This window comes from Bos indicus x Bos taurus, chromosome 26, assembly GCF_003369695.1.
Source record: "Bos indicus x Bos taurus breed Angus x Brahman F1 hybrid chromosome 26, Bos_hybrid_MaternalHap_v2.0, whole genome shotgun sequence".
In the NCBI taxonomy this organism is placed as follows: Eukaryota; Metazoa; Chordata; class Mammalia; order Artiodactyla; family Bovidae; genus Bos; species Bos indicus x Bos taurus.
Genome location: NC_040101.1, coordinates 9,800,457 through 9,817,634, shown reverse-complemented (window position 1 = coordinate 9,817,634; position 17,178 = coordinate 9,800,457). Strand labels below are relative to the sequence as shown.

General features: G+C 48.6%; 1 protein-coding gene across 1 annotated transcript in view; it reads left to right on the top strand.

Moving 5' to 3' along the window:
• BTBD16 (BTB domain containing 16) overlaps positions 1-15,791 on the top strand; it is a 52,692-nt gene extending 36,901 nt beyond the window's left edge. The window contains exons 11-16 of the mRNA XM_027529190.1: positions 8,015-8,106; positions 8,974-9,056; positions 10,719-10,796; positions 11,937-12,035; positions 13,963-14,151; positions 15,649-15,791. Coding sequence (XP_027384991.1) covers positions 8,015-8,106; positions 8,974-9,056; positions 10,719-10,796; positions 11,937-12,035; positions 13,963-14,151; positions 15,649-15,717 — 610 coding nt within the window. The 3' untranslated portion in view covers positions 15,718-15,791. The remainder of the gene's footprint in view (positions 1-8,014; positions 8,107-8,973; positions 9,057-10,718; positions 10,797-11,936; positions 12,036-13,962; positions 14,152-15,648) is intronic.
• Positions 15,792-17,178: the final 1,387 nt, after the last annotated feature.

The window sequence follows — 17,178 nt, the reverse complement described above, 5'->3', positions numbered from 1 at the left end:
CAGGAGACCCAGGTTCGATTTCTGGATCCGTAAGATCCCCTGGAGAAGGGAATGGCTACCCGCCCCAGTGTTCTTGCCTGGAGAATTCCATGGACAGAAGAGTCTGGTGGGCTACAGTCCGTGTGGTCACAAAGAGTTGGACATGACTGAGTGATTAACACTCCTGGGGACACCAGTGGAAAGTTAAAGGGGCGATTTATTTGCTCATCACCATGTTTAAGAACATCTTCAAGCTTATTTTCATTTTTGTCTAAACTCATCAGTATAGAAAGGACACAGGCATGTGTGTACACTTACACGCGCACACATACACACACACACACAGGCACACAGCTCAGCACCCACAGCCTGTTTTCCTGGCAGTAGTTAATTTAGAAAAACAAATAGGCTGTCCAGAATTAAATTTAACATTTCCTTGTAAGAAAAACAAAAAATGTAAGCAAACCCGCTGCCTTCATTGGTCTATGGAGGAAAAGTCATCCTTTCATTCCACTTAGCAGTCTGAGAAGCCCAGGGGAGCTGCAAAGACTCATCCATGGGAAAAGGGCCAGAGGCAAATTTTCCACTTTTTTTTAAAGTACATTTTTCATCAAAATATAAAACATACAGCAAAGTTCACAGACCTTAAGTGAACAGCTCAATTAATTTCCGCAAAGTGCACACACCTGCTTAGTTACTCACTCTTTCCCACTTTTGCAACCCCACGAACTGTAGCCCACCAGGCTCCTCTGTCCATGGGATTCTCCAGGCAAGAATACTGGACTGGATTGCCATGTCCTCCTCCGTGGGATCTTCCCAACCCAACGATCGAACCCGTGTCTCCTCCATTGCAGGCAAATTCTTGACTGTCTGAACCACCAGGGAAGCCCATAACCAGTACCCAGACCAGGAAACAGAACTTGACCAGCCCCCTAATGTGTCTTATCTCAGTCACTACCTCTCCCACACCAAGGTAAAAAATATCCTGCTTTCTTTTTCTAGGAGATTGTCTTGGCTGCTTTTGGATTTTACATAAATAGAATCTTAGAGCATAGACTTTTCATGTCTGGCTTCTTTTACTCAATAGTATGTCTGTAAAATCTATTCAGGGATGAATGGCCAGGGAGGGTAGGGGCTTACTTTTGCAAATTGGTGGTGGAGCTGGGTAGACCTGGGGCGCCTAGATCTTCAGACACATCTTTTGAGATCTTAGAGTTAAGGGCAAGTCATGAACAGACCTGTTATTCTTGTCTTTAGCTGCTTCATTAAGCCCTAAATGGGTCCCTTGCAGACACTGCAAGGGTGGATTCCAGCAACCTCACCAGAAGGAGGTCATTGAAAGCAGTCAATGAGGTCAGTTTCCACCCAGTCCCAAATATTAGATTCCCTGACGTCTGCAGTTAAGTCTTCTCCTTCCTAGTGAAAGTAAAAGTGTGAGTCGCTCAGTCATGTCCAACTCTTTGTGACCCCACGGACTGTAGCCTCTGTCCATAGATTTCGCCAGGCAAGTCCCTTCTCCAGGGGATCTTCCCAACCCAGGTCTCCTGCGTTGCAGGCAGATTCTTTACCGTCTGAGCCACCAGGGAAGCTCCTCCTCCTTCTCATGTCCTGTCCAAATCTGACCCAGTTTTTGCAGAGCTTAGGGACTCCTCCTGGAAGTCTTCCTGGATCCCACCTGCACACTGGACGGACTCCTTCTGAGTCTTTTGCAGAGAGAACAAGAGCATGTGCTGGCTGTGTGTGCACCCTGGTCTACAAACCCAGCACCACCTCCTCACATACACCACTTGAGAGTAGCCTCCAAGGAGAGCCACCCAGCCATGCCCTGCACCCCTCGTGGCCCAGCCCTCAGGCGTCTGGAATGAAATGCACTATAACTCTGGGTGCCAGGTCAGGCAGAAGCCATGCATCTCTGGTGATTAATGGGTGGCGTTTGCAGATGTAACCATGCAGTGTTCATAAAACCGGGCAACCCCGGTGTGAAACTCAGATCTCTTTACAGGAACATTCGTTTTGAAGTATTCCATGAGTCATGGAATTGAAGGTGGTTACGTTGTTCTCTCTCAGAGTCTCTCCATTGAGCCCTATGCAGGGAGGTTCATATATTTCAAGTCAGGATTTCTCATGACCTGACTTTTGCATTTCTTGGTTTGATTTCTTCTCTGACTCTGACCACATGGCTCCCTTCCCCCTTAGCTTGGCTTCCAGGAAATTGAATCTCCTTCTTTTCAAGGTGCCTAAATATCATTGATTCCTATTCCTTACTACCTTTGCACCTCCCTCACCTGGCTTCTTGGCTTTCCACCCAAACTGTGCATGCCTGCTCAGTCACTCAGTCGTGTCTGACTCTTTGCAACCCCAATGGACTGTAGCCCTCCAGGCTTCTCTGTCCATGGGATTTGTCAGGCAGGAAAGAATACTGGAGTGGGTTGCTATTTTCTACTGCAGGGGATCTTCCCAGCCCAGGGATCAAACCTGCCGTCTCTTGCATTACCAGGCAGATTCTTCACCACTATGCCTGGGAAGTGGGAAGGGAAGCTACCCGGGAAGCCCTTCTACCCAAACTGGGTGAACCCCAAACGTCCTCTTCAACCATAAGAGTGGAGACTTTGGAGAACACAAGGAATATGTGTCTGAAGGCAGGAGGCCTTTGCAAAGGGCAGTTAGAGTCCTTATTAGATAATATTTCTAGTCTCAGTTCTGCCTTTGGGCAAAGGTCAGGACCATCTTCATCTTCCTCATCAAGATGACATTGACTGCTCTCGATAAATGACCAATAGGACTTGGCCTGACAAATAAGCATGGCAACAACGGACAGAACCCCATGAGGAGTTAGGAAAATTGGCATAGAATAGCCTGGCCTGTGCATGCACATGTGTGTGATGTGTATATGCGTGTGTGCACACACATGCCCTGGGCTGGAACTGCATTCCTAGGAACTACGGGTAAGCGGAGGGGTGGGATGGTGGGACTGAGCCTGGTGGGTCGGCAAGGACCAGTTCATTCATCCGGTTAATTCACTTAACATTATTGCAAGCTGGCGGAGAGCCAGACACTGTAAAGGGTGCTGTGAATATGAGTAAACAGAACAGATGAAAATCCCCATCTTCACAGAGTTGACAGTCCAGGAAGCAGAGCCGAACGTATTCCATAAATGAAGTGTGTGTTGAAAGGTGTCAGCCGTGAGTCTGAGTCCCACTACTGCTGTTTACTGACTGGAGGTTAACAATGCTCCCTCCTCAGTCTGACGTAGGTTCATTCTGACTCAAAGCAGAGGCCCAGCACGGCACTTGGCAGGACGCCCTGAATGGCAGTGGCATTTGGTGGGTGATGGTGGTGCTGGTGACATTCAGAACTGTGTTTCTTTACCACACTTTGGTGTCGGCAGCTGTGGGGACCGTTTCCTGCTTCTTGGGTTTCACAAGGCGTCCGGGTCTTCTGCACCGAGTTACCTTTTGAAAAAAAGCCCTTTCCCTTTCTTGTCGTGTATTATCGCCCCCAAGTCCGTCATGTATTTCAAACTTCACTTTAAAATATTCAAACATTTCTCATAGAGATGAAGTAATTTTTAACACCAATTTCTTTATTGAGGTAAAAAGCACATATGAACATAAAAATGACCATTTTACCCATTTTTATGTGTATATCTCAGGGGCATTACATACGTTCTCACTGTCATACAACGGTTCCCATCATCCTTCTCCTGAACTTGTTCTTCCTAAACTGAAATTCCCTACACGTAAAGCAGTAAATCCCCATTCCTCTCTCCCTCCGCCCCTGGCAACCAGCGTTCTATCTTTGTCTCTGTGAATTTTACTGTTTAGGAACCTCATCTGCTTCTCAGGTTGACTCAGTGGTAAAGAATCCACTTGCCAAGCAGGAGACCTGGGTTCAAACCCTGGGCCAAGAAGATTCCCTGGAGAAGGAAATGGCAACCCACTCCAGTATTCTTGCCTGGAGAATCCCACGGACAGAGGAGCCTGGTGGGCTGCAGTCCATGGGGTCGCAGAGTCGGACACAACTTAGCATTTAAAGAGCAGCAGGAACCTCATGTAAGTGGAGTCACACAGTATCTGTCCTTTTGTGTCTGGCTTATTTCACTTAGCATAATGTCTTCAAGTTTCATCCGTGCTGTAGCATGAGTCAGAATTGTAGAGTGCATTTAAAAGGCTAAAATTTGAAGTGCTGGGCTAATGGGGCTCTGAGTCTGAAGGGTAAATGATTCTGATGACAGGATGGAGGAAGGGAGAAGGTCATGGCTCACAGCAGCTCTGAAGCGACAGCCTGCGCTGGTGTGATGGAGACTTTTCCTGGGCGCTGTCTTTCAGGAGGTCAGAAGGAGGGATGTGTTCCCAGTGCCTTGTGAGCAGAACCCAGAGGTGACCTGAGTGTGTCTTTCAGGATCAAGGATCTATGAACCATCCTCCCTAAGGGGCTCATGCTCCAAGGGTTTCCGATGACCTTTAAAAGTCAGACACCATAGCCTGAAGCTTTTCTCAGAAACGTTAGTCAGTGCGTGCTCAGTTGCTCAGTCATGTTCAACTCCTTTCGACCCCATGGCCTGTAGCCCACCAGGCTCCTCTGTCCATGGAATTCTCCAGGCAAGAATACTAGACTGGGTTGCCATGCCCTTGCTAACCCCAAAGTGTCTGTACAGACAGAGCACAGCACCAGGGGAAGCCAGGCCAGCCTTTGAGTCTACCAAACAGCCATGCAAAGGGGCTCTAACTCCACAGCCAGCTTCCCCACTTTATGTGACATAAAGAGACTGATGAGTGTGTTTATCCTTGGCCTAGAAAATCCAGATGCCACCCTCTCCCCACCCTGACCAGCGGAATTGAGTTAGACTGATATGCTCGGGCTGTCTCCAGAAGTCTCAACAGAGTCCGGGCTCTGCTGTGGTCCACCCCCTTGGCTCTAGTGGCAAGATTATGCCCATTGATTCAAGGGGTTGGACCACACCACTCAGATGTTTGGGGAATATAGAGAATTAGCAGCTGAGGCCACTGTTTACTTCCTTTGAGGTGGCCTGGAGCTCCGTTGAGTTAGAGGGTGGCAGCTTTGGACAGCAAGGAGATCAAACCAGTCAGTCTTAAAAGATATCAACCCTGAATATTCACTGGAAGGACTGATGCTGAAGCTGAAGCTCCAATACTTTGGCCACCTGATTCGAAGCGCCGACTCATTGGAAAAGACCCTGATGCTAGGAAAGATTGAGGGCAGGAGGAGAAGGGGACGTCAGAGGATGAGATGGTTGGATGGCATCACTGACTCTGTGGACATGAGTTTAAGCAAATTCCGGGAGATGGGGAAGGACAGGGAAGCCTGGTGTGCTGCAGTTCGTGGGGTCCCAAAGAGTCAGACACGACCAAGCGACTGAACAATAAGTGATAATGAGTGCCGCCAAAAGCCTGATCTGCATTTGACCGGCTCCAGTCCAGGTCTCTTCCTGGGAGGAGGAGACGATGGTGGTGATTGGGAGGACCACTGGGACCAGCAGCTGTGCCCAGCACTTCACAAGAACTGTCACCTCTGCTTCTCCCAGGGAAGTACATTGACTATTGTCCCCCCTCCCGACGGAGAAGAGGATGGAAGCCTGGGGAGGCGGGATCCCGTGGCTGATGGCTGGCTGCCCCAGCACTGGAACCTGGTCTGTCTGACTCCAGGGCCTGAGCTCTGGGACCCCAAGCATGGCTGGGCAATGGATGAGCTGACTTGTGACCTAGCCAAGTCAGCCACCATCAGTCCCACTTCCTGTGACCCAAAGGGGCCTGTCTCAACAAAACCCTTCCAGGGTCCTCTCGGGGAGGAGGTCTGTCCGTAGAGGTCCTGGCTAATGGTTGTTAGGTCTGAGCGCCTCTTGCAGGGAGCCTCGGGTCCCTCCTTACCCTCCCAGCATCCTTCCCACAATCTGTGGAGTTGTCACCTGGGGGCTTCTGAGCTTGAGGGGAAATCTGTCTTCTAGGTGGTCCTTTCCCTTCTGGACTGAGACCATATTAACCTGCAGCTCCAGCAGGTTTGGTCTTCTCCCAGGCTGCTCTGGGTTGGGGGAGCCCTTGCCGAGAGTACAGGCTTATTCCTCAGAGCACGAATCTGGACTGGGGGGCTGTGCCATCAGCCCCTTCTTCCCTCCTTGATGCCTGAACCTGCCACAATGCTGCCCAGCTTCTTCTTCCATTAAATGGTAAGAGAGAGGCAGAGAAGGAAGTGGCCTTCAAATCAGAAAAAGGAGGCAAGCAAGAGTTTTTGGTCCAGCTAAGAGGTCCATGTTTCTCGGGGTACTGGCATGGCCCCCACCAGCCCAGCCCTTACTGCCCTGGGTAATGGAGGGCTGGTTCCAGGATCAATAGCCCTGCACTCCTGGAAGTATCAGCCTTCCTTTATTTATGCCTGGTCCATCCACTCCAGAGATAGGTCCCCAGTGCTTGCTTGCTAAGCTGCTTCAGTTGTGTCCAGCTCTGTACAACCCTATGGACTGTAGCTTGCCAGGTTCCTCTGTCCATGGGATTCTCCAGGCAAGAATACCGTGAAGTGGGTTGCCATGCCCTCCTCCGGGGGATCTTCCTGACCCAGGGATCGAACCCTATGTCCCTTATGTCCCCTGCATTGGTGGGCAGGTTCTTTACCACTAGCACCACCAGGGAAGCCCAGGTCCCCAGTGGATTCTAATAAATAGTCATTGAATTTGCATTCGCTCACTCGTCCTCGTGCTCCATCCCCTCTCCCGATGCCTCAGCATCCCTGATCTCTCCTGGGACCACTGCCATGAAGAGGAGTTGGAGTGCCCCAGGAATTCTCAGATCTTGTGAAAACAAATGGTCCCCAGGCAGGGCAGTAGGCACCCCCAGCAGAGGCAGGACACAGAGCCAATGGAGCGTTCAGTCTGGCTGGGACAGGGTGTGATTTGGACACCACTCCTGATTCATGGAAAAATATCCTAAAAGTGCCCTTGGCTGGTCTCATACAGGAACTGACTTGAGGGAATGGCTACGTTTCCAAAGGGACTTGGAAAATTATCCCTTGTTGTCCCCACTGGTCAAAAGTGACTATTTTACAAAGCAAGTTGTTTCAAAACAGGAGTGGATGTGTGTACGTGTCTTCTCAAGGTGAGTGTGATCTCAGCCCGGCCCTGACGTCAGCCACGTGTGGAAATTAACCGAGTTTAGTATTAACAGTGTTGCAGAGCTGATCCCGGAACCAGCTGCTAAAATGAGTTACCCACTCATCTGACCTTGCCTTTTAATTCTACCAGAAAGTGCTTCTTTAAAAACAGTTTTATTTAGTTTTGACTGTGCTGGGTCTTTGTTGCTGCATGGGCTTTTCAATTGGGGGCTTCTCACTGAAGTGGTTTCTCGTTGCAGAGCACGGGATCTAGGGCATTTGGGCTTCAGTAGTTATGACTCCTGGGCTCTAGAGCAGCTCGACATTTGTGGCACATGGGCTTAGTTGCTTCATGGCACGTGAGATCCTCCAGAATCAGGGACAGAACCCGTGTCTCTGGTGTCTCCCGCATTGACAGGCGGCTGCTTTACCACTGAAACACCAGGGAAGTCCCAGAAAGTGCTCTTGAAATGCCTCAGCTGCCCTTTGGCCAGTTACTCAAAGGGCAGCATGTGTGCAGGAAGAATCAGCAGCTACAGGTTCAAGTCCTGGCTGAGTCGTCGTTTTTTCCTCTGTAAAATGGAGCCGATGGTATTAGTCCTGTCTGCCCCCTTGAGAAGCTTGTGAGACTCAAGTGAGAAAATGTATTTTGAAACCCTCTGTACAGTCCCATGTGTTCCATCATCACTTAATAAGTATTTGTCAAGCACCCACTACGTGGTACACACAGGGATATATAGCCTTTTGTCTCGTAAAAACCTCAGTGGCAGCTGCCCTCTGCTTCCACACTCCCCATCCATCCAAGAGAGAACCAGGCACCATCTACCTCTGGTGGGTGGACTCACTTAGCCCCTGATGTGACTTTCATGAGCCCCAGCCTATTCCAGAAAGGAGGGTTCTGAAAGCCTTTTATCCTCTTTGCACCTCTGCTAAGCTTCCCCAAGAACTGTGCCTTTCTGGACCGTGATGTGGGACAGAACTTGATCCCGCTCTTCCTTTGCCTGCGTCTGCACAGCATCACCAAAGGTAAGTCCTGCCCGTGGGAGGGCGTCCAGGGGAGGCTGTTGGCTGCCCCGCCCCTCAGCACTCCCAGAGAAGCCCACCAGCCATTTCCAAAAGAGTCAGCTGAGATCGAGATCTGGCTCTGTCACTTCCAAAGTGTGTGATTTGGGGAAAGTCATTTAGCCACCCAGCCTCAGTTTCCTTGTCTGTAAAACGGGGATAATCAGAGTTTCTGTGAAACATGACGATGGATGGAAGAGACCCAGTGATTGTGAAAGTGCACTCGGCACCCAGGACTGGGTTGTTGCCAACTAACCAAGTGCCTGGCCTCTTAGTGCGGCAGCCCCTCTGGGTCATTCCCTTGCTCGGTGGGTCTGTGCTCCAGGCTAGAGTTTCCTCATCCTTATGCTCTGGGCCCAAGGCAAGGCAGCTGTGACTTGGAAAAAGAGGGCACTCTTGGGGAGTGTGTTTGGGGCAGCCCAGGTGGCCACTCGGTGAGGTTTTTGCATCTGAAAGGACATTGGAGAACTTTTTCAAAGCCATTTCTAGTCATCCAGATTGAATGAGTAGCTCTAAACCCAACAAATGGTTGATGGAGCCCAGCTAGATTTGTCCAAATGGCTTCTAGACACTCCAAAAACACTTGTTTATAGGATCTCAACCCTCCTTCCTGGGCAGGATTGTGGGCGGGGCATGGGGGAGGCTGGCTGTGGACACTTTGGGAGAAAGTGCCTTGGAATGTCCCACTTGGGTCCCGCATGTCTAAGGATGGGATAGGAATGCTCTCCCATTCTCAGCTCCTGACTTCCTCCTCTTCTCCTCTGTAAGCAAGACTTTGCAGTTCTGTGAGGAATAAATCCATAAGAATGTTCCCTTTGTGCATCTTCCCAGGCAAGGATCTGGAAGAGCTTAGGCACATAAACTTCTTCCCTGAATCCTGGCTGGTCCGGGTTACAGCCAACCACTACCACGCGGTAAGTCGCCAACTCAACAAGGAAACAGTTAGCAAAATTTATTGCCTTTGCTTTTTTCTGGGGATGTGTTTTGCATTTGAAACCTCTGGGCTTCTGAGGTTGGGAAGTATCTGGATCCTTCCCCAGGGGAAGTGGACAGAGCCAAGCCTGGAGGGGAGGAGGGAGGTGGCCCCGCCTTGGAGCCCAGGTGTTTAGAGCATCAGCCCTGTTGACCTGAAGAGTCAGAGACCATTGGCCACATGGCCCTCCACACTGAGTCCCCTCACCAAAGCAAATGTCATGTACTTATTATTGGACATTTTCAAAATGCAGAGAAATTGAAAGAAAGCAAATGCATACCCTCAGACCCATCACCCAAAACAACTACTGCTAACATCTCATTGCATATGACCTTCCAGTCTTAAAAAAGAAATGCGTAATGAAATGTTCTTTTATCACCATTTTTAATGGCTGCAAACTCACCAAAAGGATGTGCTACAAAACCTAACCCTAACCCTACCCCTTGGTGACTGGCCAGTGCTACTTGGCTTCTCCTTTGTTGTAGAGAAGTCATGGTGTTTCTGATTGTTAACTATTATAAATAGACTGTATGGTGAATGCATTTGCACATGATGGTTTATTTTGACTGAGAATTATTTTCTTATAGGATAATTTGAAGAGTAAAAAATACTGGCTCCAAAAGGAGTGTGCACTTTTGTTCTTGATATATATTAGCAAACTTGGGACCAAATTACTCCTTCCCCAGTGATAAATGAGGTGCCTTCCTTTGAGCTCAGTAACACAGAGCATTTTCCTTTTCCATCACTTGTGTCAATTGTGAAGTGAACAATGGCATCTCATTTTTTAATAGGCACCCCTTTTATTACTAGTAAATATGAATATTTTTCCATGTGGTGTTTCCCCCTTTGTGAATTGTCCGTGCAAACTATTGTGCTTCTTATGTGCTTCCAATCGTGCATTTTCAGAGATGAAATGGGGCAGTGTTTGAGTTCTGAAGGTTTATGAGTCACTAGTTAAAATTCAATTCAGCTCAACAAACACGTATTGTAATGTGCAAACCACAGGGCTCAATGGCCCCCGCACAGCAGATAAGGTCTCCGCGGAACTGTGCTCTTCTGGGATGTAACTCAGAACTGTGCTCTGATGGAGCAGAGAAGGAGAGGGGTGACAGAGAGAGGGGGGACAGTCTCGGAGCTGGAGCTGGACACCTCAGGGAGTCCCCCACCTCCCTCTTCATATCCTCTGGCCCACACACCTCCTTCCCTTTGCCCTCTACCACCAATGTCATCCTCCTGAAATGTGCTCCCTCCTGACCCCAGTCATCACGTGCAGCCTGCCACGTGGGGCCATACCTGGTTTTGAGTTTGTAGCCAAGAATATGCTCTGCCTTGTGATTGGGCTCCCAATGAACACATTTTATTTCTCAGCTAAGAAAAAAATGCTGGGGCATTTTTCGTGTCCTCATCTTTGCATCCTGGGAAATCCTTGAGCAGGGTACCTGACTAGCAGGTTTTCAGTAAGTACTGTGGACTGGATTCATGGGTGAATGTAGGCTCCAGAGACAGAACTCTTTTGAACACAGTGAGGGATGTTGGGATCGATGCAGTGAAGATGTTGTTGGGGAATCAGGTTGCTGGTAAGTGGTGTGTGTTTTCCTTTCAGCTGGAGAATGGGGGCGACATGGCCCACGTGAAAGACCTAAGCACCCAGGCGGTGAGATTCGGGCTGCTTTTTAACCAGGTACTGACCACCAGGCTGAGCAAGGGGAAGGACCATCCCACCTCGTGCTTGGTTAGAGACCTTTGTACAATGACCGTGGTCAATTATTACCTGTGGCAAGATGGCCAAGGCAGAAAAGGAACTTGTAGGTGTCGCTCTTGAACACTCACCATCTGCTCAGGGGTAAAATTCACAAGACAGGGCCCTGGGATAGGCCATTCAGTAACTTGATATACACAGCTACAGCACCCCATGAGGTTGACCAGCTGTCTCAGTTTTCAGGATTGGAGTCATTTCCCTGGGGATGTGGAACTTTCTGTTCTAAAGTCAGGAAAGACCTGGGCAACCTGGGATGAGTTGGTCATCCTCTTCACCACAAATATGGTGAGCTGCCAACCGCTCAAGAAGAGATTCCACTCCAAGCCCATGGTTAAGGTTGCCAAGGTGGCTAATCTGGGCAGCTATTTTGTTGGAGCCCAGACTCGAACCAGCTGTGAGTCGTGAGCTCAGCTGCAGAGCACCCGGGGGCTCAACTGCCGGAGGAGCCCAAGGGGCCAGCAGCTGCACTGTCTCGGGCTCCCTGGATAGGCGTGGCTCTCCAGGAAATGACTGCAACCCTCCCTCTTCACTAAAGCCACTAAGAAGTGACCTCAAAAGAGTTCATATTTTAGGGGTTTGGGGTCCTGAATCTATCATCAGATACTGCCCCTGGGTCAAGCCTGGAAGGGCTGGGTCCAGCCCCTTGCTTGCAGAGATCTGTCCAAGTGGACAGACTGCAGACAGCAGTGGCCAGGACACCCTGTAATGCTGTGGGCATGGAGGGTCTCTTAGGCCCACTGAATTGTAGCAAAACACTCTGTTTTAAAGGTCTGCAGACTGAGGGTCATCCAAGAACGTGCTTAACTCCTTCTTCTCCCCACTAAGGGGCATGTAGAGTGAAAAATACAGCCCCTGAGTGCCAACCTGTAGAGCTTTGTAAAGTCACTACAGTTTGTCCTTTCTTCTCCTTCCTAGGCTAAAATTGTTGTCGTGTTTTAAATCACAAATCAGTCCCTTTAGTCTTTCTCATCTAAAATTGGTTTTGCTATGTCCTCTTCCCTTTGAATACTGGAGATTTTTTTTTTTTTCCTGTCACTTTGTTGCTTACCTTTCCTCATTTAGGAGTATACAACACATTCAAAAGTGATTACTTTATATGGATTCTTCTTTGAGATAAAAGGAATCAAGCATGACACTACCTCCTATAGTTTTCATATGCAGGTAAGAAGGACAGCAGAGCAGAGGTATGTCTCTGAAACAGCCTTTGAGATTCAGTTGATTCATATTGAATAACTGATTAAACATGAATTGCTAATTCATTTGGAATGTGTTGTAGGCCTGGTGTTAAGAGAGGTATGTCTCTGAAACAGCCTTTGAGATTCAGTCAATTCATATTGAATTAATAATAATTGATTAAACATGAATTGCTAATTCATTTGGAATGTGTTGTAGGCCTGGTGTTAATCAGGCTGATAGATTTGACGTCATTTGATTTTTGCAACAACGTGGTGAGGTTGCTGCTATTAGCCCATTTAACGGATAAGGATCTCAAAACTGAATGTCTTCACATTTGTATGGCTTCCACTGCTAAGGCCAGGGTTAAATGCTAGTCCTCTGAAACCACATCTGGGGCTCAATTCATTTTCTTTCTTTTTTTATTTTAAGGATTTTTTATATGGACCATTTTAAAAGTCTTTATTAAATTTGTTACAGTATTGTTTCTGCTTTGGTTTTTTGGCCATGAGGCATGTGGGATCTTAGCTCCCCAACCAGGAATTGAACCCCTATCCCCTGCATTGGAAGGCGAAGTCTTAACCACTGGACTGCCAGGAAAATCTTTCAACTTGCTTTCAACTTGTACATGCTGGGTGATGCCTTACAGGTGGCCCTTCTTTCGTGGAGGTAGCGCGTAGTGCTTGTAAAGACAGAGGGAATGGTCTTGTTTAGGGTGGCAAAGCAGAGCTGTGGACAGGACCCTGGAGGAGGCACGAGGGTGAAGGCCTTCACTTCCAAGCTCCTGCTGGACTTTGAGGAGAGGCAGGAGAGCTGGTTTTCAGAGTAGAGACTGAATTCAAACTGCCTGGTGAGCTGCATGATCTTGGTGAGCTCAGGAACCTCCTAAGGTCCACTCTCCAGAACTTTAAGATAGAGAAGGTAATACAACCTACCTCCCTCGGTTGTTGTGAGTATTAAATGTGTTAAATTGTGCAAAAACCTTGGAACAGGCCCCATGATGATGGTGACAACTCTGATGGTGGATCCTTATGCTCCACTTGGGATTGGATTAGAAGTCTCGTAAACTTTAAGCTCCTTGAGAAACCGTATCTTTAATACTACCATATCTCTTTAAAATTTATTTATTCTCAGCTGCACTGAGTCTTCATTGCTGTGAGAGAGCTTTCTCTGGTTGCAGTGTGCGGGCTCCTCTTTGCAAAGTGCGTTGGCTTCTGTGGTTGCTGAGCACGGGTTCTAGGCTTCAGTAGTGGTGGCACATGGGCTTAGTTGCCCCATGGCATGAGGGATTGTCCCAGACCAGGAATCAAACCCTTGTCCCCTTCATTGGCAGGCAGATTCTTAACCACTGGCCCACCAGGGAGGTCCTATCATATCTATTACCACTGCCAATCACAGTATCAAGAAGGTAGGGGTGGTACATTTGGATCATGAATGGATACATGAATGAGAAACCTGGGTTTTCTTCCAGCTTAGCCACACCTCTTTATGTGTCCTTGAGTGGGTCACCTCTCTTCCTTGGGCCAGTCCTTGGTCTTCAGTGACTCAGGCATTTCCGTACATGATGGATTTTACTGGATGGAAGAGATGAATTATTTAACAGTAGTCGAAGAGCTCATATGAATACTATGTCAGTTTCTAAATTCTGGCAAAGCCATGTGAAGATCTTCCAATTCAATACAGATTGACTTCCTGGCATTTTCCTGAATTGTCCAAACCCCAGTCCATCGGCCGTTACTCACGGTGAGGGTTCAAATGCCAACTGACTCAGCAGCAAGTGTGCTCGGGAAATGGGGCCATGGGGAAGTGCTTGCTCCCTGCACACATCAGACAGGAGGGCTTGCCAGGAACCAGGTTTCGCTGACTCTGGGTCCCTGGTTTCAGTCCCACCTAAGGCGGGTCCCCCTTCTTGCAGAGAATAAGGCACACTGACTTGGAATGTGCCTCCACGGTCTATGAGAACACTCCCATCAGCCTAAGAGCCGAGCGCCTGGTGACGTACGAGATCAGAGCCCAGACCACGGTGGACGGCAAGTGGCAAGAGTTCAGGACGAACCAGATCACGCAGAAGTTCGGGCTGGCCGAGCCATCCTGCAAAAGCCACGTGCGTGCTCGTCTTTTCTCTTTGATTTCTTTTTTTTGCTTTTTCTCTCCGCACCTTTTTTGGGATCACTGGCTTTACATCTCCAGTGCTCTACGGGAGAAGTTTGTTAGGTTTTTAAAGGATTATCACAGCTTCAAATTACACTAAAGAGAAACCTCCTAGAATGAAATCTGGGCATACTGAAAACTCTTAAGTCAAACCAGACTGCTTGACTTGGGTCACACCAGGTCCTTTCTCCAGCTTCCCTAGTGGCTCCGCAGTAAAGAATCCTGCAGTGCAGGAGATACAGGAGGCATGTGTTCAATCCCTGGATCGGGAAGATCCCCTGGAGGAGAGCATAGCAACCCACTCCAGTATTCTTGCTTGGAGAACCCCATGGACAGAGGAGCCTGGTGGGCTACAGTCCATAGGGTCAAAAAGAGTCAGACATGACTGAAGTGGCTGAGCACGTATGCACGCAGGTTCTTTTTATAAATATGGAAGGGTACTTTTAGGGGGAAGCAGGATGTTTGGTGGAGGGTATTTGCTGCCAGCACCTCCACTCTTGCCTGGACATCACCTATCACTTCCAGCGAAATCCACAGCCCAGCCCACCTGCCTGTTGCTCATCCGAGAAGAACTGAGGTCATCTGCCTCAGTGGGCTGCCCTGGCATCCAGGTGGATTCAGTACCTGGCTTTGCTCCTGATGACTGCAATCCAGAACCTGCCGGAGAGCCTGTCTGCAGTGCTGGGAGGCTGTGAATCCAAGCCCTCACTGCCCTTCAGGGAATAGGTGTGTGTGTGCACACCAGTCCTGGCTGCAATCAGAATCACCTGGTCCTTTGCAAAGTTCCCAGGTCTGAGTGCCTCCCAGACTTGAACAGATATCCTGTGGGGGTTGTGGGGGGGGGCCCAAGTATTAGTATTTTTCAAAGCTTCTCAAGTTATTCTCTATGATGTTAGAAATCAGAATAGCAATTTCCTTGTGCAGGTGGGAGGCAGGAGGAGAAGGGGACGACAGAGGATGAGATGGTTGGGTGGCATCACCAACTCGATAGACATGAGTTTGAGCAAGCTCCGGGAGTTGGTGAGGGACAGGGAAGCCTAGCGTGCCACAGTCCATGGGGTCGCAAAGAGTCAGATACGACTGAGTGACTGAACGGAACTGTGGAGGCGGGAGCAGGGGAAGCTGGAATGTTGACCAGGAGGGAATATGAGAGAGATTTCAGAAGTAACTGAAATGGTCTTTATTATGATCAGGATGGTGACCACATAGGAGTGCTCACCTGGGAAAATCCATTAAGATGTATCCTTAAGTTTGGTGCACTCTCTTGTGTTCAAGTTAGACTTAATTTTTTCAGGTTTGTTTTAAAAACCTTCCCTACATGATTCTTGGTGTGCAGCCAGAGTTGAGAAGCAAGCACCTTACACAGTTGCTAGGCCTTCCTCTTTTCAACCCTTCTAGAGGGTGATTGCATTTATCCTAAAAGTTTCATTTGCTTTGTTTTATCTTTTAGGCCTTGAAAATCCAGACTGTGGGCATCCCTATCTATGCAAGTTTTTCATTTGTCTTCTCATTATCGTAACAGTTTTCAGAAGAATTTCTTCCACTGGTCCACATAAGAAGAAATAAAATAACATGAAAGGGACTGCTCAAATACTCAGCTGACTCTCCTTGTTAGCAGTGGTCGCATTAGCCCTTTTGTTCGCTGTCTTGGTCTGTTGGGCTGCTATAACAAACCACCGCAGACTGTGGGGGCGGGGGGCTTATAAACAACAGAACTGGATTACTCACAGTCTGGAGGCTGGAAGTCCAAGGTCAAGATGCCTGCAGATTCCACGTGCTGTCTGGTGAGAACTTGCTTTCTGATTCGTAGATGGCTGTCTTCTCCCCATGTCCTCACATGGTGGAGGGGGTAGGGAGCACTCTGGGGCCTCTTTTAATGAGAGCACTAATCCCTTGCCTCCAGACCTATTCACCTCCCAAAGGCCCCATTTCCTAATGAGATTACCTTGGGAGGTTAGCATTCAACACGTGAATTCTGGGGAGACATGTTCAAACTATAGCACTCCCATTTGTGTTGTTTGAGGATGGAAAGTACCAGAGCCATGAGTCTGTTGCCATCACTGACCCCAAAGCTCCCTGAGTTCAGCTCTAACTTGATTACATTCAGGAGCACTCTGAAGGGAGCACCAGCAGCAACAACATAGTCCAGTGGGGAGCTGCAGGGATTCCCCTTTCATGACGCATTCTCTGCCTGCTACACAGAACAACATACCTGACCATTGACCATGGCAGACGAAGAGGTAGGAAGGGACGACAGTAATTATAAGGTATGGAGTGACTTACTGACTGTCCCACCTTTTTAAATGGAACTCTGTGGTTTGGAGAAAACAAGGGAAGAGAGTTTCTCTTCCCACTCTGTGGATTAGTTTTCTATCTCAGTGTAGTCAAGCACCACAAGTTTAGTGGCGTAAAACAGAGTGTATTTATTATTATACAGTTGTGGTGGCTCAATAGTCCAGGTAGCTTTGCCGCATCACCTGCTCAGGGTCAGGTCTACAATCCAGTGGTGGCTGGGCTGTGTTCTCATCTGAAGACATGAGTGGGGAGAAGCCATGTGCAAGCTCGTGAGGTTGCTGGCAGATTCATTTCCTCGAAGCTGTATGACTGAGGGCCTGACTGCTTACTGGTTATTGGGAAGAAGCCACCCAGGTTCTAGAATCCCCCTGCACTTCCCTGCCACATGGGGCTCTCTAGAGACATTTCAGAGCATGGCTGTTTGTCCTTCAAGGCCAGCAGGAGAGTTTCTCTCACTGTGGTCTGCTAAGACAGAGCCTTGCATAATCTAAGGTTATCTTGGTGATGACCCATCACCTTGACCATGTTCTCTGGGCTACAAGAGAGTCACATGTTGTACCTATACTCAAGGGGAGAGGCTTATACAGGGGATCACTTTAGAGTGTGTCCATCACAGAGTGTTATCCGGTGTCTTTGGGAACGTGATGGAGCATTGCTGATGCTGTATGGACAACAAGGTGGTAGA